General features: G+C 40.0%; 1 protein-coding gene across 8 annotated transcripts in view; it reads right to left on the reverse strand.

The window, feature by feature from the left end:
• FHOD3 (formin homology 2 domain containing 3) overlaps positions 1-25,446 on the reverse strand; it is a 403,764-nt gene that overhangs the window by 112,023 nt on the left and 266,295 nt on the right. For 4 of the 8 annotated variants that reach the window (XM_075416734.1, XM_075416733.1, XM_075416732.1 and 1 more), the window contains exons 7-11: positions 22,581-22,692; positions 16,272-16,366; positions 9,235-9,378; positions 6,662-6,900; positions 5,312-5,398 (exon numbers count right to left, since the gene is read on the reverse strand). In XM_075416734.1, the coding sequence (XP_075272849.1) occupies positions 5,312-5,398; positions 6,662-6,900; positions 9,235-9,378; positions 16,272-16,366; positions 22,581-22,692 (677 nt within the window). The remainder of the gene's footprint in view (positions 1-5,311; positions 5,399-6,661; positions 6,901-9,234; positions 9,379-16,271; positions 16,367-22,580; positions 22,693-25,446) is intronic. The other 4 variants (XM_075416738.1, XM_075416737.1, XM_075416736.1 and 1 more) reach the window with 1 other exon arrangement.

The raw sequence follows: 25,446 nt of genomic DNA on the forward strand, positions 1-25,446 counted from the left end.
GTTTATGGTATGGGTTTTAAAGAAAGCTTTTCATAAGCCATTTCATGTCTCCTCCTCTACTGCATTGCTTACAGGCACTTCCAAGATATTCTTATGAAGCGTAAGATCACAAATCTCACATTTTTATTCACCGCCTTTCAAATCTGCTTGACTTCATGCTTCTAATAACTCTACCTGCATGAGAGAAATAAATGTGTCCTCCTTGTCCCAACAGTAAAATAGCACCTTAACGGACCAGATTTTATATGTTGTTGTTATTAACTAGTAATAAAGGCCTGATACTATGAATAGATGTGACCTTACCAAGTGTTTTACTTTCATAGATAAATCTCCTTTTCAAAACCACTGCTTCTACAACCCATTTCCATTTTTGCCTATACTAACCAAACTGTGGAAAACGTTAACGTCTTCCAGACAACTGATCATGTGCCACTCTATTATAAAGCCACCAACAATGCCAGGTAGCTCAGACCACATACTTATACGTATTAAAGGGATCCTCAGCATATCCACAGGTATATGGCTGCATGTTTATCCTGGAGCTGTTTGCTTTGTCTAGATTTGTGCATCAGTTGTTTTAAATATTTAAAACCAGGAACCAGAGACAAACATCTTGGAAAAAAACCCCACATTTGCTTCTTTCTATTAAAGCAATAAAATTAAATTATTTTCTTTTCTAGGCCTTTAATAAATCGTATCACAGACTGAGTCCTGCATTAAATGCTGATGTTGAGTCTCCCCACTTTGCTGTTTCATACCTATCATACCATTCATCATATTTGCCACAGACAGCAACTCTAGGAGATGTGGAATGTATCCATGCTAAATAAAATAACATAAACTCCACCCACCACTGTAATCAGCAGCTTGATTTATAGCAGTAAGTATTTACACAATCAAAACATTTCACATAGTGTAGCGTAAAGTCACTGGAACTTGAAACATCATGACAAAAACTACAATTTTGCCATAGTAAATGCTAGAGAAAAATCAAAGATTAGTTATGGTTTAGGATGTCTGAAAACATGGAAAATCATAAAAAAAAAAAATAAAAAAGAAATCTCAGCTGTATTTTGGACAAAGCACCCCTGCAGGCCTGGCTCTACATGAAACAATTTGAATAATCACTTAATGGGGCATAATAGCCAAACTAAGATCTGTGCTGTTGGTTAGAATCTCAACAGGAATCCAAAGCTAAGCAGAAAAAATGCTTAGCATCAGAAGCTCAGCTGTGTTCATTGTTCTCTGGTAAAACCAAAATAGCGTCACGATCTCTTCCTGCGTCTCAGCCATCCTCAAGCATCAGAAACATGTATTTTCTAACAAAAAGATCCTTATGACTTCTCAGCACAGCTTGCCTTTATTTAGACAACAATGTTCCATTTTTTTTCTAGGATTGTAAAAGGCGTGGAAGCCCCTGAGCCCAGTGTGCACCGTGAAACGGTGCCATGTCCAGCTAGCACATAAATTTTCAGGAAACTTTGGAATTCCCTGTGCTACTCTTTGCTAAGAGGAAAAGTCCTAACAAGCTTCCAGGTGGGACCCTAACAAAAGAACAGTTCATAGGTACATAATTCCCTGTTTGGTCCTCTACTGGTTTTTCCTTATCAATACAGTTCCCCTGAAGGCCAAGTTTCTTCAGACTGAAAAATCTGAAAGCCTCAGGTGAACCTGAGCAGTTGGTCTTCCTCACAACTTTTTAGCCCCATGGTCTAAAAAAGTTAATTTGCTAAATCCAGCTACAGTCACTCATTCAGGATCCTCTGCTCTGAGGGTTTATTAAGATGGCAGTCAGCTCCTGTGTTTCCAGGTTTCAAACACAGGAATACTGACAAGGAAGTCCTAACCAATGCCTGGTTATCTCTAGATGAACATCTCTAGTGTTATATGATCAATCCTAGTAACTCTTTTGCCATTTTTCATGATATAAAACAAACCAAAGCTATGAAAACGAAGAAGAAAGCAGAGTCTAGTAAAGTGAGGGAAATCCCTAACCCTAGCTACTCACTACTTTATAATCCTCAGTCTTTGTAATTAATTCCACAAAGCTTTGACAGAGCCGTTCACCGAACTGCTGGTAAAAGGTGGTCAGCAGAAATCTCACAGAAGCTCCCTTGAGTACATTTGCTAAGTCTGGCTGACACCGCTCTGATGGGGCACCCCGGGAGAGACATGGGGACGGCTGCTGTGCAGTACTGAAGAAAGGGAAGTGCACAGCAAAATCTGAAACACATTAATTTGAAACACTGGGAGAAGTACTTGTTTCTGGTTTGTATGTACAGGGCTCCTGCAGAGCACCTGTTCAGTGCTCAAGACAGCACTGAGAACTTCCAAACTACCTGCCTTCTACTTCCTTGAAGCCAGACGTGACCAGACTGAAAGACAGACAGGCAGCAATTTGATTTTTAATGCTTATATAGCCAGAAATCACTGCACACAATAACAACATCAATCTAGTGCAAGTTCCGTGCCGCTCCTTACATTTTTCCCCGACTCTATCCATTGTGTGGTTGGAAAAATCTAGCTTTACTTTAAAAAGAAAAAATACAACCCCATGGAACAATTTGTTTAACAGTCTACCGCTAAGCAACAGCATGCTAGACCACAGATTGAGAGCACTCAATTTGGACCAGGGCAGAAAACCTCAGGAAGTGCCCTCAGTGAAGCATTTAAAATGTCATGTTAACAAGACTGGAGCTCCCCCCAAGTTTTTCGGTGCTCTACGCCATCATGGTGAAAGAAAGAAGTTCTGAGCAAAGCAAAACTGCTGGTGGTCAGGACTGGAATTTTAAAGCACATTGCAGCAGCTACGTATCCTTAAACCTTCCCTCAGCCTTTCTTAATTAGTAGTTGTTATCAACTTCTTTCTTTATTTATTTAGTAAGAGGCACATTAGCCTGGGTTTCACTCTCCATAAAAACTATTTTAACACTAAGCAGATTTGGGTCTTTATTTATTTTGAACCACAAGCAAAAAAGCATGACGTTCAGTTTGGAAGAAGGTTGCCAAATAGATGAAAAAGGCCTGCAAGTCTTCCTTTTGGTTGCCCTTAGCATTTATGGTCAACCTTTCCCAGCTCAAAACCCAAAGTCTGCTCTTAATTAGCCTGGCGTAAATCAGAGCAACTCCATTGACTTCAGACAGCTTTTCTGGATATTGAGCACTGTGAGACAGAACAGAATTTGGCCAATATTGTCTTTTTTTGTTTTACCGGCACCATGGATTTTTCTCTTTTTGCAAGACTTATCGGTTGACAGAAAGCAGATGACTGTGGACAACCTGTTTGATGTGGTAAACAACAGCAAAGTAGCTGCCAAACCAGCTGACGGAGTTAGAAAGAAAAGAAACATGAACACTGTGGGAAGGAGAATTCTAAAGAAGAATTTCTACTGATTTGGGTAGTGAAGTCCAAAAATAACCAAGAATATTGCCCAAAACAAAATTTAGTACAGTGTAAGAGTGTGACTTTAATCTCTAACCGAGTCCATCAGAAGCAATGCCACTGAACGTAATGGTGATAATCCACTGTAAAACCAGACATAGATGTCTGCAACCACACACAAAGTTTAGACACCAGCAGGAGCAACACAGTAAGATTATCATTAATATCGTTACATGTTTCCTATTGGTAAAGAAAATGTAGCGAAGGAAGAAAGAGACTGAAACACATTTCGCAGACTATTTCTCAGAAAATACAGCACTGCAAAAACTTATTGTGAACTTTTTTCCTTCCTCGAGGGGGATTAGGATTATGAACCAAAACGAGGTCATTAGCAGAAGACAGATCTTTCCTGGATGAACAAAAGTTACTTTCAGTTTAGAGAGGTAATAAGTAGATTTTATCCTTTTGTACAGATTCCTCTCTACAACATTCATGCTGAAAGCAGAAGGGACACAATAAGCATTTCTTTTGACAAAAACAGGTGATGCCTGCATCGTATTTTAATATATGATTTTAAAAATTTCACTATAAATTGCAGTAAGGCCTAAACTTATGATGCTCTATTAAAATCCTTTAAACCAATAAATATGTTGCATCAGAAACCACGTGCTCAAATTTGAAAACTTGATTCTAGTAGGAATAATGCAGAGAGATAAACCTCTTTCCCCTTAAGGTTAACTCAAACTTTATAAATGTGTAAAAGATTTGTATGAGTCATTCAACTTATTTTTCTGTTTAAATGTTAACGAATAGAAGCCATGAAGCTTTTACTTTATTTTTTTTTCCCAGTTTAGCTATCAGGTGTAGAGATACTGTGTATTCATCTGGATTATTGCACTGAAAGTTAAGAGACTCACTAGGATATGATCAAGCAGGAAGGCTGGTTTTCCTCTTCCTACCACAACTACAGATTTGGGTAGATGATGAGACTGAAAATGTGCAGGACAGAATCAGCTTTTCCAAAACACTTGTTTACCAGCAACCCAGTGGGATTTATAGCAGAGCCAACAGTTGACTAGCTTCTTGTTATGGCAGCTTTTGAAATTTCACTGGGCATAGAACTTGCAGCTTCAGGCACCAAAACATATTCCATGGTCTGTAATGTCCAATGGGAAAAAAACCGATTTGCTAGCTATGAGTAATACTCCCTGTCTTTACCTGCTAAGAGGGTTGGAGAAAGGGTGGAACAAAAGGATTTGCCTTTAACCAATATGCGAAGTGAAGAACAGTGTTATTCATAATTGAAGGCAGGTGAGCAAGGTAGAAATTCCAAATGGAGTTGAAGAAAATTTAATTATTTTCCTAGAGAAGATTCCAAGGACTACACGAAATTAAATCTGACTGCTGAAATGGAGATTCCTTTCTTGGATTTAAACTTAAATTATGCTTTAAATTATGTCAGTTTCAAGGATGACGTAGAGCAGAAATGGATAATTTTTTTCAGAAAAGGAAGAAAATTATTGAAATTATGCTATATTGGCAAAATAATTTCACAGAATTTATGAAACTAATCTGCCATATTTCTATGGCCCTGATACTAAAAATCAGCTCAAACACAAACTCATTAGGAATTACTGAGGACTGCAAAATAAAGCTAGTAAGCAAACAACAGTGAGAAAATGTATTGGTATTGGCTGTCATTCTGTATGACTTGTATTTGTTTAACTACAGTAATAGAATCAACAATTTTTGTAGAGTTGAAGCACCCCCTTGTTTCTAATCCAAATTAATCAGTTTAACAAATCAACGACATCTGCTGCACATCCATGAGCACGGATTCTCAATCACATCGGTAAGGCACGAAGCAGCGCCCAAGATCATGCACGAGGCATCCCATGCAGAGCGGCTGAAGCCCCCAGCTGTACTCACGCTGAAGATGCTTTCAACTCAGCCTCAAAGGCACTGTCATCCTTGTCATCAGCCTGTAAGACCCCCGGGGTCTCAGCCTCCAGATCACTGAAGGCCCGGCCAACAGAAGGTGATGGAAAACAAGCATGAATGTGTTGCCAAACGCAAAAAGGAGATAAAAGAAAAACAAAAAGAAAACCAAAAGATACTATGTGGTATACAACACACAACTAGTGTTTAAATTATCTGGAGTCTTGTATTTTCATACTGCCTAAAGCTGTTAAACTTTAGTCAACTATGTTTGCTTTGCAAGAAGGGCTGCTTTAGATGTAACACAGCATTTTAAGGCTCTAAGTTTGCACCCAGTGCTAACCAACAGAAACCTCCAAAGAACTTCCCAAATGTTGTAATCAACACAAGATACGTTCTTCATGGAGCACGCTTCGGTTTTGCAAATTGCACCTTCAGCCATGGGATGACAGTGTGCAGCTTTAGCTGTCTGCAGCATACGTATCTTCACCTGAGCTAGTCAGCCAGATTCCCTTTATAGTCAACAGAGAGAAACAGCCGTTTCAGAGCGTTGATTCATCTTGGTTGAAATTTCAGACATGCAGGATATGTTAGATAACTGAAGGCCTACCAGTGCTTGCTGCACTCAGCCGACATCAAAGGGAGGCGAGCTGATCAGACATCTAACTTGGGCAAAATTAATTCCAGCCCTCTTGTGCGCAGTCAGACAGGCTGAGGATCTGCAGCTCCCTTTCTCCCTAAGCACACGGAGCCCAAGCCAACCTTTCTGGGACTGGCGATGACACTAGCTTTGCCTGACTCCAGCGTTGCAGACTGCTGCTCAGCTAGTCATTATTGTCTCTCTCTCACTAATTACAAAACATTAGATATATTCACTACTAGAGTGCAGCCTCAGTGGAAAATATTTATGCTGGAATGCTGATTTCAAAGGGGGAAAAAATAGAATGAACTGTAACATACACAGGACAAACAGCTCTGCATTGATGTGACTATGCCCTTGTTACAATCTTCCATTACGTGGGTATATTGAATATAAAATCTGCCAATGGATGAAATTAAGCTTGGTTAGTTCCCATATCAAATACTCTGCCTCATGTGGTTTGGGTCCATTTATTTAGGGTAGATGGTGCCAAAGAACTTTGCTATGTAGATCAGTCACCTACGTATCCATTTCTTTTCGTTATTGTTTTTTCTTTTTGTTTTAACTTTAAACATGCTTTTTTTTCCTTTTTAATTCAATGGAAAGAGGAAAATAAGGAAAAGCCTGTCTGATCAATGAAGTGCGATGAACATGATGCAAAGTAATAGAGGAAAAGAGGATTCCCCAGCTCACGCACTTACCTCTCACTGAGATCTTCACCGCGCTGTCCGTGGCCTAGCATGAAGTTAGGGTTTGACTGACCGCATGGACTCGCAGGGGCCGATAAAGTGCTTTTGATGTTCTGTACCGAGTGCCTGCGGCTCCGCCGGCGCTCTAGCCCTCTTCGCTCACCAGCACCAAGACTGGCTCTTCTCCGGTCCTTGCGCCCACTGGGAGGGGGGTCAGCACTCTCATCTCCATCCTCATGTCTCAGTGTCATCTGAGAAAGAAAGGAAGAAAGGCGAGGCTTCTGACATCGTTTCTTTAGGCACCACAGGTCTTCACACCCAGGCTCTGAAAATTAACTGATCTCAATGTGATTAACTCCTATTAGCATTACCGTTTCCACAGCTATCCCTGTAAGTTGCTGTCTATCCATTAGTGCAGTGTAGCAGCTCTAATAATGGAATTATATACTGACACCTTGCACAGAACATTACAGAACCTGTAACAACACATACATATATCTCCTAGTTTGGTGGTTTTTTTACACAGGACTTAATTTTCAAGAAAGCTGAGCAGTGTTGCACATCTAGCTCTCTTTACTTCCTTCCAAAATACTTAGGGGAAGTCTTGGCTCTAGTGAAATCCATCGAAAAAACTCTCATGCATTAGCTGACTGAACATTTCCTCAGGTTCAGACATAGCACTTGCAATGTTTGGGAGGAAGCTACCATCCACTACTTTAGAAAGTATTTTAGAATAGTGCTGTCATTTATTCCCAGCCGAGGAAGACATCAGCAGATGTATATGTAACTGCATTCCTCTTAAAAATTTCCATTTTTACAGATCTCCCTGCAAAGTAAACAAAGGAAAAAACCCTAACAAACAAAACTATTTCTGTGAACTGGTACCACAACGGATTAAAAAAAAACCAACACAGATCACTCATCTACTCTAAGCCTGCTAATTTTTAGTGTGGCATAATTACTTTCACATATGCCTTTCAGTGGAAAATTCAGTATTTCCTGCCAGTTCAGAAGCACTGTCAATACAGAGGAATATATGTATAATATCAGAAAAGAACGATGCTGAGAATAGTATGTTCATTATGACATTTGACAGAAAATTCTGAAACAGGTTGGGAGCTCATCAGCTAGAAATAGCAGAGGAATAAAATATGGGTGCAACAGCTAGTATCTTGAACTACAGCACGCCGTTGACATGCCAGTGTGACATACCTAACAGAAACTAAGCAAGTGCTGTCTTAGGATATGTGAGGAGAACTATCGGTGGCAGAAACAACAAAGTTACTGGGGGATCTCACTGAAATGCAGCGTAGCATTTAAGTAACCTTTATATGAGAAAGATCCGTTCAGAGAGGCAGAGGTACAGAAGAGGGCAATGTGGGTGATGAGAAAAATGCATATCTTCTTGTTTCTACTAGTCTTGTTATTCTGATAATTCTTACCAGAAGTGACTTTACCTAAACAAAGGTGGGGAAGTGTGATATCTCTGCTTAGGGTGTAAAATCAATTCCAGTGGGGAAGAACAGCTTTTTCAGATAAAGAACAACATTGGGAGAAAAAAGCAAGAACATGCCTAGTAACATCTAAATTTTGTCTGGTCGTTAAGAGAAAGCTGGTACCCAGCTAAGTCAACTGCTAATTTTGCAATCAAGTCTTTCAGTAGGCACAACGTGCAAAAAAACCTGCTTTTAAGATTAATGATCACCTTTTAAGAATGATTTTATGAGCCTCTGACAACAGAAAAAGAAAGAACTTGGATCTCTCTCATTCTCATGTTCCTATTTTGGCCTGACCCTGCAAACTGCTGTACATAAAACTTAACTCTGCTAAAGTTAGTGAAGTGACATGGGTGTAGAGTTGATGAAGAAAATACAGAATCAAAGCCATCAACTGCTTTGCTGGACTGAGATGGAGATAAAGTAATTTCATTTAACCACACCAGAACTTGAACTCACATTTACATTACATTAACTTCAGCCCAAACCTCCCAGCTCCAACACTTCCCGCAGTCTGAAAAGAGGCTAATTATTAAGAAACTGAATATCCTAACCTTACATATAAATACTTCAGAAGTAGTTACTTTATACCTAGACGGTGAATGTAGAGTCACTCATTACCCCATTGCTGCAAACTGTATAGGATCTGGCCCAGTGTGAACTCATAAACAAGGACTTGCTGGGTCTTCAGCTGCAGAATAAGTGGCATTTGCAAAGCTGAGCTCAGCTGAACCTTTTTCATGAGCTGAATACTTTTGCACATGGAAAGAACTACTTGCTTCAGGACATGTAACTAGCAGCCTGAGAAAGTTATAATTGCAGGCAGAACTGCCTCTAAGGAGCTAGTAAATGTGCTGCTTTGCCTTGGAGTATGCTGCAGCTTTAGTGTGAGATGCATTTGCATTAAACGCAGCTATGTACCATAGCAAGTCCCATATATGAATGTGTATAATACTTCTATCAACCAGATGTTTTTCTTTTAAAATAAAATAGATAATCAAATTTCACCTAGGTTACATTGCCCCCCTCCTCTCGGCTTTGAAGTCTGCACAAGCTGTAAGATGCATAAAACAGGGCATGTTATGTTACCTCATAAATGTTAAATTGCTCAACTAAGTCCAAGTCTGTTCCTTTCTTGTTCAAGTGTCTCTGTGAAATAGCTTCAATGCCTAGCTCTTCCAGACAGTCCACCACGTCGTAGAAAGAGTCTTGATCTGGCAACCCCGACAGCGTCTAAGAATCAAAGGAAAAACATTTAAATCTGTTTGTTTTGAAAAGAATTAAACAAAGGTTTCTAAAAGCGGGTGGCAAGTGGTGCTATGTATGATTTCAATAAAGTAAAACACATGATGTGGGATTAGAGACACCGCTACAAAATAAAAAACAAGTGGCAGAGCTTTTAACATACTGTGCACTGTGTAGAAAAATGAATAATTGGCAAAACAAATCAATGTTGTTATTTCATACAAAAACGTATGGAAAATGCGGGCCTTTAAAATACACAGTTGGATTCTTCCTGGCTCCATTCAAGTACAGATTTAAAGACCAGAGAATGTTAGAGCATCAAACACAGGGATAAAAGCAGAGAGAGAGAAAAAAATGCTTTCACTAAAACCAGTGAAGCTGATTTCCTACTGATTCCTGTAAGTTTGGCCTTAAGAAGAAAAAGCCCAATGCACAGCTGTGTGATGTCAGGACAGCAGGAAATCTCCTGCACCACCTGCCTACTGTCCTCCACACCTGCAGCAGAGGTCATCCTCCCAGCACACAAATTGTTTTACAGTACAGAGCTATTGACTCCTTTCCTCCCTCTCAACTTGAAAAGTCTTATTAAGATACACTGACTCCTTAACACCTATAAAATGTTAAAAGAGTTACTAATTCCTGATTATGGGCAAAGCTGTTACCAGCAACACTGGAGAGAAGCTTTTGCACACTAGAAAATAAAGAACGCCAATAATAATAGCTATATCAAATGAAATGTTTGGGTTCAGAGCCTGTTACGGCACCTGCTCTATGTTCAAGAGAGAGCACTTTTCTTACTGTAGTCATTTCCCTTCTTTTTTTGTGAGTTCAGAAAACTGAGAAAAGGAAGGTGTCCTTCTGCAGGATACCATGGACACCACAGTATGCCACTGCAGTGTGTGTAGCAAGAGGGATTGAATCAAGCCACTCACAGTTTTACTGCAGAGTGATGCATGGGAAGAGGACATGGTCATCGGACAACTTTGTCCAGAGCACAAGCGAACTTCACCCACCAGAGTCCTGTAGACATTTATAAAGTTGACAGAAAACACTACTAATCTGGCTTGCAACTGATTTCTGCTCAGTTTGTGCTGATTTTTTACTGCTCTTTACGGATGATGCAGAAAAATGAGTGTAATCCTGCGCATGTTGAGCAGAAACTACTGAACATACTGGTGCAACCCACTTGCAGAGCAACATGCAGCTCATCACAAGAATCAGTCTACAGAGAGCCATTTCTGCACAATACGTGACAGTGCAGACTGGAAGCAACACACTTATTCTAGATTAGCTCACTAGAGAGATGCTTACTCTGAAGTAGTTTCCTCTTTCCTATTTAATTAGCTAAGTAACTTACCTATACTCACAGTTAAGGAGAGAAAGAGGGAGAGATAGAGAGTACACACAATAACCAGACTCTCTCCAGAAAGAGTTTCACCTTCTCATGCCCGAGATCGGATGAACTGCGCTCTGAGAACACTGGTTTTCTAGAGCATGGCCTTTCCAAAGTGGCTCTGAACAGCAGAATGCAGAAGAGAGCAGCCACTCTGGGGTGCCTCCCTACACCAAGAAACTTTACATTCAGAAAAATTGGTCTGCATTACGTGATTAACAATACAGAGGAATAGACAGCTGACATATCCTGTCCTGTTAAAGCACCTCTTTTCTGTGAAATGAGGCACTGGAAAATGTGCATCACCAAGGTACTTCATCTTTTTTTTTTTTCTTTTTTTTTTTTTTTTTTAGAACTAAACACAACACAGTAGCATCTTCTTCTTCAGTCATTACAGGATTATTGTCTGATGTCTGGTGAGGTCCACTGCACCAGGAATGCTTAGCACAAACACCAATGAAGTGTTAGGGTTATATGTTCAGGGTTATATGTTCAGGCTCTAATTACAATTTTGTCTTTGTTCAGGATGGTATTTAAGCCTCTTTTTAAACCCACTGAAGACCATGCAACTAAATTTTCCTGAACAGTGATGAAAATAGATACCATGTACATTTTGTTCTTTCGTAAACTGAGGCTGAGCATTGAGTAGAAACCTGAGGGTTCAGCAAATGAAGCCATCACACTGTAAATTCAATGGAGCTTTAACACAGATATGGAAATGCTGTAACAGAAAGTGATGTCTAGCTTTCTCTTCCTTATGAAAGAAGTAGACAGCAGCTGCGCTGAGTGTCTTCAGACACAATAAGATGTGATGTCTTGCATGCAAAAGGGTGGACAGCCAGGTCTTCTGTACAGATCTTCTGAGTATTTACTTCTTAAAATATCAGGAAATGGTCTTAATGTTGATATGCACATCACCCACCTTCAAGTATAGCTTTTTTAAAAATCTGAGGTCAGGCAGGCTGTAGACAGGGAAAACAGCAGCATAAGGTAGTATTTATGGGCAACCCTGCTTTTGTCAGCAGCCTTTTATTGGTTAATGTAATATTAAATCCTGCAGCAGTGGAAATCTAATCTTCACTACATGCTGTTGACCAGAACTGGGCAACTGAACCCCCAAGTACAGAAATCAAATATTTTTCCTTTGCACGGTTTGTCATTAAACTCACAGATCCATTTTCAGACTCTAATGCATGTCATATTCAATTTCTAACATTTTCAAATGCGATGTAAAAGGGCACCACTGGTGTCAGAACAAGGTCAGTTCAATCCAGCTCAGGAGAAAGATTTTTGCAGTAACTAACACAAGGGACATGAAGTGCTTGCTTAAATGACTAATTCTGGTTTGTGATACTAGAAAACAAGCGTGGGCCTGCATTTTCTTGGTGGCTTTATAAAGGAAACAAAAGCTGCAACCAGCAGAGCAGAGGTCATAAATTGGGCAGGTCCTTCCAAGGTCCTTACTCCTTTCCGGGTTAAGTTCAAAATCATACTGCAATATCAAAACATACACACAAGCCCCAAATATTTCCTCCTGCTCTGAAGACTGAACTTTACAATATGAAAACTTGTCTAGAGACGAAAATTTAAGCACTTGGAGCAGCATGTTTAAACCATACTCTGGGCTTGCTTGCTGAATTTTGTTACCTTTGGAACTCAAGTATACAAAGGAAGCATGAAAATGAATGTCAAGACTGCTTCCTATGCCTCTAAGCAGTTTTGGCTTGAGGAAAGATCCCTGAAACAAGATTTTCATTTGTTTGTTGTATGATTTTAGAAGTTGCTCAAAAGCCCTTGTGGGAACGCCTGTGCAACTTTATGTTCTTCCCACTCAAGTGTCTGCTTTTGGAATGGTGAACCAAATTAAAACCAAAATCCCAGCCCGAGAGTATTGAGCTTGATATATCTTCTCAACCACCTTCTTACCAAAGCCTAAACAATACATTTTACCTACTGCTAACTGTAACAGTCCCAATGGAAAGAAAGGCAAGAAAACCGGTGAAGTTGTATCAGGGGTTAAACAAAAAGAGTTTTCATAGAATAGTTGAGGTTGGAAGGGACCTTTAGAGGTTGTCTAGCCCAACCCCCCCTTCAAAGAGCAAGGACATCTTCAACTCGATCAGGTTGCTCAGAGCCCAGTCCAACCTGGCCTTGAATGTTTCCAGGGATGGGGCATCTACCACCTCTCTGGTAAACGCATTCCAGTGCTTCACCACACTCCTTGTAAAAAATTCCTTCCTTATATTTAGTCTAAATCTACCCTCTTTTAGTGTAAAACCATTACTCCTTGTCTTATCACAACAGGCCCTGCTAAAAAGTTTGTCCCCATCTTTGTTATAAGCTCCCTTTAAACCATGAAAGGCTGCAATATGTCTCCAGGTTTTATGGGAGTACAACAGCCAAATGTTTTCCCAGATGAAAAAAGCTATTTGACAACATACTCAACTGGTAACAGCACAATATTCTTACCACTACATATCCTCTGTTACGCTTCTGAACAAAACCTGACATGAATTAGTGCTAGCCTATGCCTGGCTTCAGACTGAAAGGTGCTCTTTACTCGCAGTTTTTAAAATGTGTAGCCCTGGCTGATACTAGCTAGTAAAACTGGTAAGTACGGTGCCTTTTGTCATCTACAAAACAATCACAGTATAAAACGGTGGTGCAGAGAAAATACAGACAACAGGAAGCTCAGCTAAATGTGTTTGGTGTGCAATGCTTTACATGCAAGTCCAAGTAGTGTAATAGTACCCTTCTGGTTACTAAGAATCCAACAGACTGAGCTTCACTAGAGGGCCCAGGCACCAGATAGAAAGACATTGCAGAAATCCTGCATGCTACAGTGAAAAGCACTATACAGTAAATAAACACGCTTACGGGCACTAGCCAAGTTTTCAATTGCTTTGGCATAGGAAGAAGTCTCTCTCATGTACGTGTTTTCCCAGAACTACAACTTCTTCCAAAACATTTGGTGTGGCCAATGTCAGACACAGGACAAAACATGATAATTGCTCCAGTGTGGCAGTTGCGATGTTCTCAAGGCAGGTCACCAAAAATGAATGTGCCAGCTGCTGCATTAATGCCACATTGGACAGAAACAGCACTCTTCAACTATGGCTGATGGATCACTTGTGGGTGGTACACTAAGCTCCCAGTAGTAGCTGGTGCTTAAATTCTGGTCTTCTACTGGACCTGCTAAAAAACATTCAGTGCTTAATCCAAGCATAACAAAATGTACTGAATTTTCTATACCTCATCATTATTTTACCTGTTTTTTTTTTTTAATGTATTGTATCATATAGAGAGCAAGCAATATTACATACAGGTAAAAAGAAAATGAACAGTAATCTTATAACTACAAAGCTTCCAGTGTCATCTCAATAATGAAGAGCTTTTATAGCAAGTAAATATAAAGTGAATTCAATGCAACATAGAATTTTCTTTCTGCATTTCATGAGTGAAGGGGTTTTTCTTTAATATATAAAGGAAACACAAAGGCTTTAATCTATCTGAGCCTCTGTAATAAAGATGAAGAAAGTAGAGATCACAGTAAGATCTAGTGGTCATAGGAACTAACCAAAGGAAGATAACAAAGGTTATACTGGAATTGTACGTAATCAGAAGTATCTGTACTGGGATCCATCTCATTTAAGAGATTCGTTAATGCCTAAATTCTCCCAAATTAAGAGAGGGTTAATGAAATGTTAGCATAAGCAAATTGGTTAAGCACCAACAAAAGAGATGGAGAGGATAAAAGGATTGGAGCAATTCTTATGTCTGGGCAGATGTGTTTTCTTCTCCTGAGCAGGAAGGAGAAGAGTTTAAATGCACAGACGGAGAAAGAAAAACGAGTAGAAGTATGCTTCCATAAGATAAATCCCTCATGAGGACTCTGCCCGCACTGAAAACTTTGACATTTCCTTGCCTATAGAAGCTGAAACCATCTGCATCTTCTTTGTATTCTCTGCGGGGGAAAAAAATTACAACTGTGACATGCTGCTTGCTGTTTTCTCTATAATCACGAAAAAAATCCCATTAAAAACATCATAAAGCTGTCCATAAGCCAGATCATAATTATAAGTGTGGCATTGTGGGATTCCTCTCTTCCTTGATCTTCATAACTGCCTTGCTCCTTTGACTGCCAAATCCTTTTTCTTCTTGTGTGATTTTAAAGAACTACCTCCTCCTAAAAATAGCTTTAAATGTAGTGAAAATCTCAGACTAAAGGAATCAACTATAGGATAATAAAAGAGTCAACATAGAACACAACTTTTGAAGAAGTCAAACACCAGGTAGATTACAGCTTTGCAGATGAGGAAGAGAATTATCTCAGAAAGAGGAATTGGTACACAAAACGACAAGGTGTAAAACAGAGATATTAAAAACTAGTCACCTTGGCTTTAACAGCAGCTACTGACAGAAGCATATAAAGCTGGTGATGCCTTTCAGAAAGAGTACATCAATGAGATAAGGTGGTCTTTTAAAGCCAAGTGAATCCTTACTACCAGGCAAGCAGGAGCAAGGGTGGCTCTAAGTGAAATTACAGTGACATCAGCGATGTCACTGGGCGACATTAGTCTCAGGCATCTTCGCTGCCACTAAGAAATTATTTTATCAAAAAAACCCCAAAGCAACCCACAACTCCAAACATGTAGCCAAGAGCACAGTAAGCTGGCAGCCTGATTTATGACCTCCACCGACACTCAGGATCTTTAAAGGAATACAATGAATAACACAAATACTCTAGTCTATTAAGTATACTCATAAAACACACAGTTATTTTGATTTGCTAGTAGTATGCTGAACTTCTGTGATCTTTAAAAGAACCATTTTTAATTTTAGTCACCCAAAGATTTCTTTAGCACTAGATGCTAATTTTTAAGGAATTTACACTAATAAATTTCTAACTTTTACAGGCCATTCGCCTTCTCCCTCCTCACAGCACAACTGAGTACTTTGGAAAACATTTGATTTTACTGCAAGACTACTACTTGTAATACAGGACACCAGGAAATACAAAGAAATAAGAAGAAAAACTCTTACTAGCAATCAGACCTGTTAAATTCATCATATTTGGTTTGCAGCAAAAAAAAAAAAGAATTAAATGATCTTTAACCAGAAAATTGTGCACAATGCAAGCCTTTGTTAGCGTGTGATCTTTTCACCAGCACTTGCTTGCGTTCCCTCCCTGGATAATGTGCTGAGCTAGTCTGTTGAGTTTTGTTTTGCATTGCACTGTCAGTGTTGGGAGAGGAGACATGTCGTGACATGTTTCTGCACAGCATCTAGCAAATAGCAACTCTGCTTCCAGCTGCTGTCTCTGGGTGGCTGCAACACAAGTAACAGGAGTGTGCTGATTGATTACAGCTTGCCCTGCATCTTCTCTGGGACAGATCTCCTTTGTCATATATTCTCAACAAGGAAGATCATCATACAATCGACAATCCGAACATTACCTCCACCAGTTATGCTAATAAAGTAAACAAACCTTGTTAACCAAGGTCATTGCGTAAACCAGTAGTTCGGTATCAACCCCATCCTTCTCCTCCAGGATCTCCATGATGTTGGACCACGGCTTGGCTCCTAGAGGAAAAGCAGAGACCATTGGTGATGGTGATCAAAATGCATTTATCCAAGAGGTAGTGCTAGTTGGATGTAGAGCCAGGTGGAAGATCAAGCCGAAAGACAGTTCTCTACAGCTTCCCCCTACAGCCCCCCCCTCGCTTCACAGAGAGTGAGGTTAACACAGTCAGTGAAAGCTATGGTGCTTCCTAATGCAAGGACCTAAAAGATGTCAGGTGGACTTTCCCCAGAGGTACCAGTTTCTCTCCCTCGATGATGAAGGAAGTTTTGTTAACCCAGTTTGACTGACAGTGAACTTCTAAAATCAGATGGGAGGAATCTTACCCCACCTATCATAGCTTCACACAGGCTTAGATAAATTTTCAGGAAGGATCTATATGCTACTCTCTCTGTGCATTTGATGCTTACGTTCCTAGTGCTATCACTGACTTACGCTGCATTAAGATCAGTCCTGTTAACAAAACAATGTGGCAGAGAAACACAGTTTTCTCAAATTACAGGCTGTGTGTCTTGGATAAAAGAAATGATCAGTGAGGGGAAAAGATTTTTGCTGTGGTTCTTACTCCAATTATTTTAATAAGAATCCCTTCTACAGAACTTTCAGATGTGTTTCTCCCATTTTTTCCACGAAGTAAGGTCAAAATTTTTGCTTTTAGTTATGATGTAGATGCTCGATTTGCAGGTTGATTTGCATTTCCATGGTTATCTCATGCCTAAATGCAAGTGGCTTAGTGAGTGATTGTGCCAAAAATATCAGACAGGCAATGTCAGGCTGACTCAAGATAACCTCTTGTGTAGGTACCTTGCAAAATCATCCTCTTTCATCTGGCTAAAAGGCAGATGGTTGCATTCACTAAAGAAAAAAAACACTGACTATTTTATCTAGGAAACTGAAGTAATCAAGGAAAGGCTATAATTCAGTGTTTTGTTTGGAGTAAAGTTAAAGGTGAGGAGGACAAAGCAGAAAGCTAATCCTGACTTAGAGATACTCAGTTCCACTACACCAGCATAACTGCGAGAGTCTTTGAATTTCAGAGGAAAGCATGCAGAGCATTCCAACAGCCCACACTCCCTAAACAGAATAGGGATGACGATAGTTTGAGTATAATCAGGCAGTAAAATTCACATGTTTCATCACAACCACCTGTTGCCGGCTGATCAGTGACCCCGGGGTTAAAACTCTGCATTGCTCTCACAGTGATAACGGCCCTTGTTTATTCATGCTGATATTATATATATACAACCTGTTACACAGACATCAAACCTCTGCTAACCAAGGATCTCTTGTTTTCAAAGCACTGGCAGTGCACTGTGTGGAAAAACCTGCCTATTAACGAGCACACAGACAGCAATATTTCTCCTGTTTTCTCTCCTTCTGTTTTTCAAGACAGTCTCTGATCTTTGCTACTGAATAATAAATCAGAACTTCCTTATCCTGAGCAAAATCAAAGGAGGAGGGGGATTCACTCTCAGCCTCTCCAGATGTATTTATGTGCATTACTAATTAAATACTAATTCATATACATGGCTGTAATGAAAATACACTAGACACCTCTTTACCAGATCCTCTATATTACCAGACATTTTGTGCAGCACATGTTCAAAAGACATGTGGAACAAATTCACTCAGCTCACAAATGATATATGATCAGCAAGAATGATATCCTCACTACAAAAATGTCTTCCTGTGGTTTCCAGTGAAAAATAAAAAGGGAAGAAAATAAGAAAGAGAAACAAAATGGGGAAACTATGCAAGTCTGACTTATAACAATTACATTCGGAAAAAAGTAAACTGACAACAACATAAAAAAATAATTATTTAATCCATAATTCATTATTCAGCGAAAGTCCTTCTAGGGAAACATGCCTTTATTCTGCAGGCAGGTTTTATTCTTACTGGAATAATACTATTTTGGTTTTTTAAAGACTGTATTCATGTGTTTGATTTTTTTTTTTTCCTGAATGTCTCTATACTTCTCCATTATCATAAAAGAATATTTTCAGGATCGCCTTGCTGTTTTCGTGCAAGGATGATATATAATTTTCTTCTACCCATGCTGCTTCTCTTTCTCAGAATACAATTTTTAGAAATTGTTAATCAGGCACACCCACTAGCAAAGCAGCCCTGTAATAGCTCATGCATCTTTCAAGGCTTTAATTAAGGTGCTGCTACTAAACTTTGCCAATTTCCAAAATCTAACATTAAACCGAAATTCTTTGTGTATTTCCTAAGTAAAATCAAGAGGAGGCAGTACTATCAATGACGTTCATAGAGCTACTCCAATCTGTACCAGATTAAAGCTTTCTTTTCAAATGCTATTTTCTTCATTCTGATCTCAAGCTGAACAGCCAAGGAGTGAACATGGAAGCAGCCATAAAGCTGTCTACCCTCCTGGGGACACGGCGGCTCTGGTGTGGAAGCTGCACCATGAACTTACTGCATTACTATACTCGGGTTAATACTCCTTGCTAATATACAAGAGGGCCTATAGTTTCCAACATACGATCCGGACAGCATGGGACGCGGGCAGATCTAGGGCAGGTGTCTGCACTTATCCACTCTCATGCCCTGAGCTTGGATTTCCAAATACGTTACTCCTGGAGAGTCAACACTTAAAGATGAGACCACAGGCTGAAGTCTACATGAGAAAATTAATTTTTAAGGCAATATTTTTTTAATGATAGGATGATAGTGAAAAAACTCATTCTCCTTTCAAGATGCAGAGAAAAACTTTGTGAAAGATACGTTGGAAAATCATACACTAAAAAAATTGGTGACTTTCCTAAACTCTTTGGTTGGTGTAATAAAACGATGACGCTCATACAAGAGATATGAAAAACATGATATATGTTTTTGCTTTTCCTTTAAAAGGTTATTTGTATTGTGAAGAATATTAAAACCTCTCCATTTATAGATGGAGAGGAACCTTTGAGGCAACTATTATGAAGAGCTAAAATCTACAGCTTCCATTTTCTGTGTAATGGTCAGAATACAGCAAATCTTGAAAAACCTAAATTCAAATCTCAGTTTGGCAACGCACATGTATTTCTAGTAAAAAGAAACAAATCTGTTTAATATTTTATATTATGGAGTTTACTTTTTAAAATAGCTAAGTGTAATCATTTACGCTAGCCAGTTCTCAACAAGGTGTACTTTCCAGCCTGTCTCCTCCACCCGATCGTGATGTAGAAGAATGATGACGAAAAGGAACAATGACGTAGCATCCCAGCAGTTCTTCTGGGAGCAGACCGGGATGCTCCCGTAAGGTTATGACTTCCATGCAGGACTCGCGGCAAAATTGATGGGAGTGACGAAACAGGCTCAGTAAAGTAAAACAGCAGAGGTCGAGTTATGTGTGTGTTCTCCCGCCTTCTAATGGGTGAAACGAGAACCGCTCGACTGCCTTTCACAGTCTTCTCACTGCTAACAGCTCACCGCTCTCTTGGCTACTCGGACAGGAAGGCTGCGGCCTCAACCCTGATGCTACTACAGCACTCCAAGTAGTCACGCACAGAGCATAAACACGCGGAGAACTATGAGGTTGCAATAATTACACCTATATTAAATTAGTACAGCCTAGTGAATAACGTTGCCCATTGTTTTAAGTTTCAGTCTTTTCTCTGTTTCCCCTTTGAATGTTTTTACATACAAACCTCAGGAAAAAAAATAATTAATTTAATGCCTTATGCAAAATGTTGACATCACAACTACACAGGACTTGCACATTATGCCTAAACCATGGAAAGCCTTGCATCAGGTCAGAACCGTACACGAGGACTTGCACCAACTTACAGAGTGCCTGTCTCTAGTTGCCATAGGATGGAAAGTTACTAATACTTTTGGAAAGACCTCAACATCTTGTATTTCTAGCTGTTTAAATAAGTGTGAACATACAGCCTTCCATCATACCTACAATACGGGCATTAATCTACTGGATATCTAACTATGTGCAAAATGGCAAGAAAGGTGGAGATACTGATAACGTGGGTGTTTTACAAATAATGTAAGATGGTAGAATTCACAAACAGTATGTGACAGTGTCCAGGTCACCCACTGAGCTTTCATCTCTGTCCTAAAAAATGCTCATGATAAAGCAGCCCCAGACAGCAGACAGCAATGCCAGCTCCGCTTTCCAGAGCCCACAGTATGCTTAAACTGAAAAGAGATCAAATTCCTCTGGGGCTCTGAAACAAGAAAGGGCGGGGGAAGGGGGATCTAGATGGAAGTATAAGTAGAGGCTACTTCCTATATGATGAGGGCCATACACTTATTCACTTATGGTTTGCTTGTATCTGAGAGTAAAGCCGGCACTTCTGCAGATCTCTGTACGTCAGTCTGCATATGGATGTATTCTCGCATAGAAACCACAGATGGGATCGCTTTAAAACGAGGCAGAGTTATTATGGGGTTCTTTATGTTAATCATGTGTGGTACACATGTTGAGGAATTATGTCATATCTCATCACCTTGTATGTACATGAAGCACTGGACTTTTTTCAAAGCAGTGCTAAACTTAATTATATACCTGTAAGATTCATGACAATGTTTCAAGAAAAGGCACATCGCCTTTTCTTTCTCTGTATTCCTGCTCCATTAAATCATTCATCAAAGACAGGTACTCTTCAGTTATAAGCCACTAGTTTCAAAATATAAATTAAAATATAGCGCATCCACAGTGAAAAGTGAAAAACAAACTAAGCCTAAAACAAGAAAGATAACTGCTTAATAATTAAAAAAAAAAAAAGGGAAGGAAGGAAAACTGTGTATTTGGAGCTAAGTTATTTGCAAGAGTTCATGAGACAATCCGCCAACCCACAGGTATGAGAATTCCCATAAACCCTCTCCTCCTGCTCCTAGCAACTATCCAGCTAACTACATGCATCACTTTTTTTTCCACATGCTTTTTGTTGTTACTGAAGTTGTTTTATTACTTTGGGGCACGTAAATATTTGCCTGAGGCTGTTTTACAGATACAGAAGGGAATACACAGTGGCTGGTAGTGTATTTAGGATTCTCCTTTCTCTCTCTTTTTTCTTTAATGAGGTTTACTAGCATGTGAACAGATGGCAATTTGAACATGTCGAGAATACCAGTGAGTTCAGAGAGCTGAGGAAATGCTAAGGATGACTGTAAAAATAAATCGTAGCGCTCACAATTACATGACTATTGTAATTACATTTCTGCATATGGCATTGTAAGGTCTCTTGGTTTTAACTCAAGACAGAAAACTAACCTGGAGAGTCCACCATTTGAAGTGTTAGACTGGTTTTGAATTGCCCCTGTCTGCTCCCCCAACTTAAGAGACAATTTGGGCTTTTTGGGGGGGTCTTTTCAACACACTCATACTGATAACCGAAAGCAAAACCTGGCTACTTTCTTCTATTTCTGGCACCATCTTTCTCCCCGTCCTCAAACTTTTTTTGTTTCACTTTTACCATATCAAGTCGCTCAAACAAGTTCAGCATGGAGGCAGTTGCTCCATAGAGGGGATCTTGCTTTCAACCGCCATGTGTTCGAGACCACAACAATGGCTCTCCCAACCTCAAAAACTCTCCTTGAGGCAAAGGAATGTTTTGCATCAAGAGAGAATGCCCCAGGAGCTTAGCAATGGCTTTGTGGGAAGAACAAGAAAGAACCATTTTTGTTCTATTTATTTGTAAAAAATACAGCATACGTATTCAAGTATTTTTCACAAGCCTGAAGGGTAACAGATTTCATCGTATAATACCTGCTCAAGGGCTTTATTTTAATGTAACAACAGATGGTTTTACTTTTACTATAAAGCCTGTACTATTACTGACCTCGTCTTTCTCTTCAAAGGGATTACACTGATTAGATACCATTTTCTCTTCTAAATCAGACTGCTGCTTCTCAGAAGGAAGTGGAAAGACGGCCTGGCCCAAAGGAGCCTCCAAGGTCAGAAGATGCAAAGGGGCTCACTTTGCACGTGGGTGCGTGGAAGGGGCAATGGCTACAGTGCCCAGGGAGGCAGTTGAGTTCCTCAGCTTTTCACTCTTCACTTTCCTGTTATAATTCATTCCTCAAAACAATCTTAAATTGCATGAATACTTAAAATATGCTTCAAGAAATGAAGGGTATGTCGCACAAAGCAGGCATCATGACAGCAACTCTGAACCACTGAAATCCGTGATAAAATGCCACCCTGATCTCAGCGGTGCTGGGATTTTGCAACTCCCGAGTAAGGGTACTCACCTCTCTTTTCATCAACAGTAGACACTGCCTGGATTAAAAGCGGTGCGTTGGATTCGGTATACTCCACAAACACCAGCAGCAGCTTCAGCGCTGTCTTTACCACCAGGCGGAACTGGAAGGAAAGAGTGTGACTTGTCATTCAGCAAACCACAACTTTTCCAGATGTGCTACATGACACCGGGCAAGACACAAGCGCAGCAATCCAGATCTAGTAATAACACACAAATGGAAGACATTAAGCTGTGCCAGGACTGAAAAAATGAAAGGTAGCCAGTTGGCTGAAGATTTCATTCACCGGCCTGTGCTCTCCTAGGGGAGTCTCAATAGTCAAAGAATCCAAACGAAAGCTTAATGCTGCCACATGTAATAAAAGGTTGAACATCCCACCTATGCATGCACATATGCATCTCTCCAACACAGTTGTCCAAAGCCTGATGTACACAGAATCTACTGAGTTAGAAACGCATATATTCCTCTATTTCTCTTGACAACATTTCTTTTCCCCTTTCGCCATGAGCTTTTAATGCTGTCAAATTGCTGTACGATGGGGTGATTTTCTCCTCGTCCTTTTTTCTTTTCTTATAATGTCAATATAAAATGCTTAAATAATCAAATATGTTGATATTCACTACTTACACAACTTGGGAGAAAGCGTGTTTAATCTCCATCTTTAATCTCCATCTATGCCACCCTGACACAAAATGCGTGATTTACTGGAACTGAGCTTTCTGCCTGTAAGTTTTCAAACTAATCATTGAACATCCCCAGGAGCATAAGTTCAACAAAGACTCAATATTGATATAACAGACCTAATGGAAATCAATAGCCAAACTCTTATCAGTTTCACCACTGATCTCCCGTTTGCAGAGTGGACCGTTTGACTATTACATAATTTTCAAAGCACTGAATAAGAATTTTCAGGGACTTGCTTGGCATGATCAGGTATGTGGAAAAAACCCTCTTAAGGGAATATTTGGAGTTTTTAGTAAAGGGAGGTGTGAAAAAGGAGGACTTTTTAATAGGCCGGTCTCTACATGCCTAGCTGAGAAGATTTTTACTAGAAGAATTGATTCTAGGTCAAATCTGTTATATCCTCAGTCTAAATCATGGATCTAAAGCCAAATGAAAGGTGATACACCACCCAGAAACATAATTTCCCATCTACTGTGATTACTGAATCAGGCTCCAGAAAAATGGGTATTTGTAAGTTCACTGTAATTTTCTGCTACCTTACTCCGCAATAAATCTGTCTGATACCATGTAAGATTTTTAATGAGGCAGCTATAGTAATTAATGTGGTCATTACTCTCTCCTTTGCCACTGACAGATTTGTAAATCTGCTTTAGGATGGATTCATGTAGAGATAAGCCACGCTCCAGAAAATCCCCGTCTTTGTCTTACTACGTTAAGTTGGTAGGCACTCTGAAACATAACCACCTGGTCTTTAAAATGTCTCATGCTGAAGGAAGCAAAAAAAAAAAAAATCATTATACTCTATTGCTAAACCGTTTCAGGGAGATACATATATATATAGTTTCTGTTAGTATTAGGTCATTCCCATTCCCTCATTTTTTCAAGTCCTTGCAACACAACTCTCCTAAGAGGCAAAGAATCAATATTAATCATTTTATAGATGGACTGAAAGACTGTGTTTATATTCTCAAAAAGACTGCAAGTGCAACACGCAGACTCAAGCTCCTGCGTTCACACTGCCATTCCCAAGGATGTACTGGAGCTCACGTTAAGGTAATGAGCTAAAATGCAGGTTGCAGCTTACTGCTATAAACGCTGAGTTTAGTGTGAACAGTGACTTAGTTATTTCCCTAGCTTTTCGGGTTTTACCCACTCATGCTGAGCTGAGCTTCATGCACCGCAATGATACTACCTAGCAACATAATATCTGTTGTCGAGTCTAGACTCTTTCAGACTTGATGTATCATCAGATCAGTTATTTTTAGGGCTGACAGCCAGGAAATCCCAGTGACAAACCTGACTAGGTCCCTCAAGATGCCTGATCAGCCCAATTTGCAGTTGTACTGCTGCAGTGACACTTCATAGATACAGGGGGTAGTCAAACTAAAGGAAACTGAAATCCGACTGACACACAGCACAGTCGTTCCTTGGCAAGACACTGCTGGTACACCAACAAATCACTCCCTCACGATGGCACTGGACATCTGTGTATTTGCCTGGCAGGCCAATACCACACTGTTTCTGCTCTGCAATGACATGTCCCTTTGCAATCAAGTTTAATTGTTTAATAGATATTATAAGAATTTCCAGCATGTTTCCACTTGTTTTGTAAAGTTACTTCATAAAACAGGAGTTACCAGATTACCAGTGGGGGACAAACCAGGCTTATGCCTATTTTTTGCAAATCTCTTTTTCTTCCAGAAAGTAGGCAGGACATTCTGCAATGCCTTTGCTCTAACTGTTGCCTGTGGCCATGGCAGCTGCGGTAATAAGGAGCTAGTCCCTGGGCACCTTGTGTCTGCCACGCTGCAAACCCTGTAGAGCCCCAGGGCAGACCCCTACAGCCGCACCGGGCCAAGGCTCAAATCGGCTGAATATTCAGGTGCTGTCTGCAAGTGTCAACCTCCTGTGCTTATCGAGCTAGCAGATGACCGTGTAAGGAATAAATACCATCCAGAAGCAGTCCCGAAGAAAAGGAGTGATTGGAAAAGCTATGTTTTGCCTGCCATTTAGCCCGTAGGAGACCGTAAGTTCAGTTCCCCACCCTGTAAATTTCAGGGCTTATCCAGCTCCTCACAAAATCGTCAGTCAGCCCTGGGAAGTGGAGGTGTCTGCAGGTGAAGGTAGATACCATGGCAGCTTTCTGCCGATAGTCAGCATGGCCACCAGCTTG

Source organism: Opisthocomus hoazin, chromosome 3, assembly GCF_030867145.1.
Source record: "Opisthocomus hoazin isolate bOpiHoa1 chromosome 3, bOpiHoa1.hap1, whole genome shotgun sequence".
Taxonomy (NCBI): Eukaryota; Metazoa; Chordata; class Aves; order Opisthocomiformes; family Opisthocomidae; genus Opisthocomus; species Opisthocomus hoazin.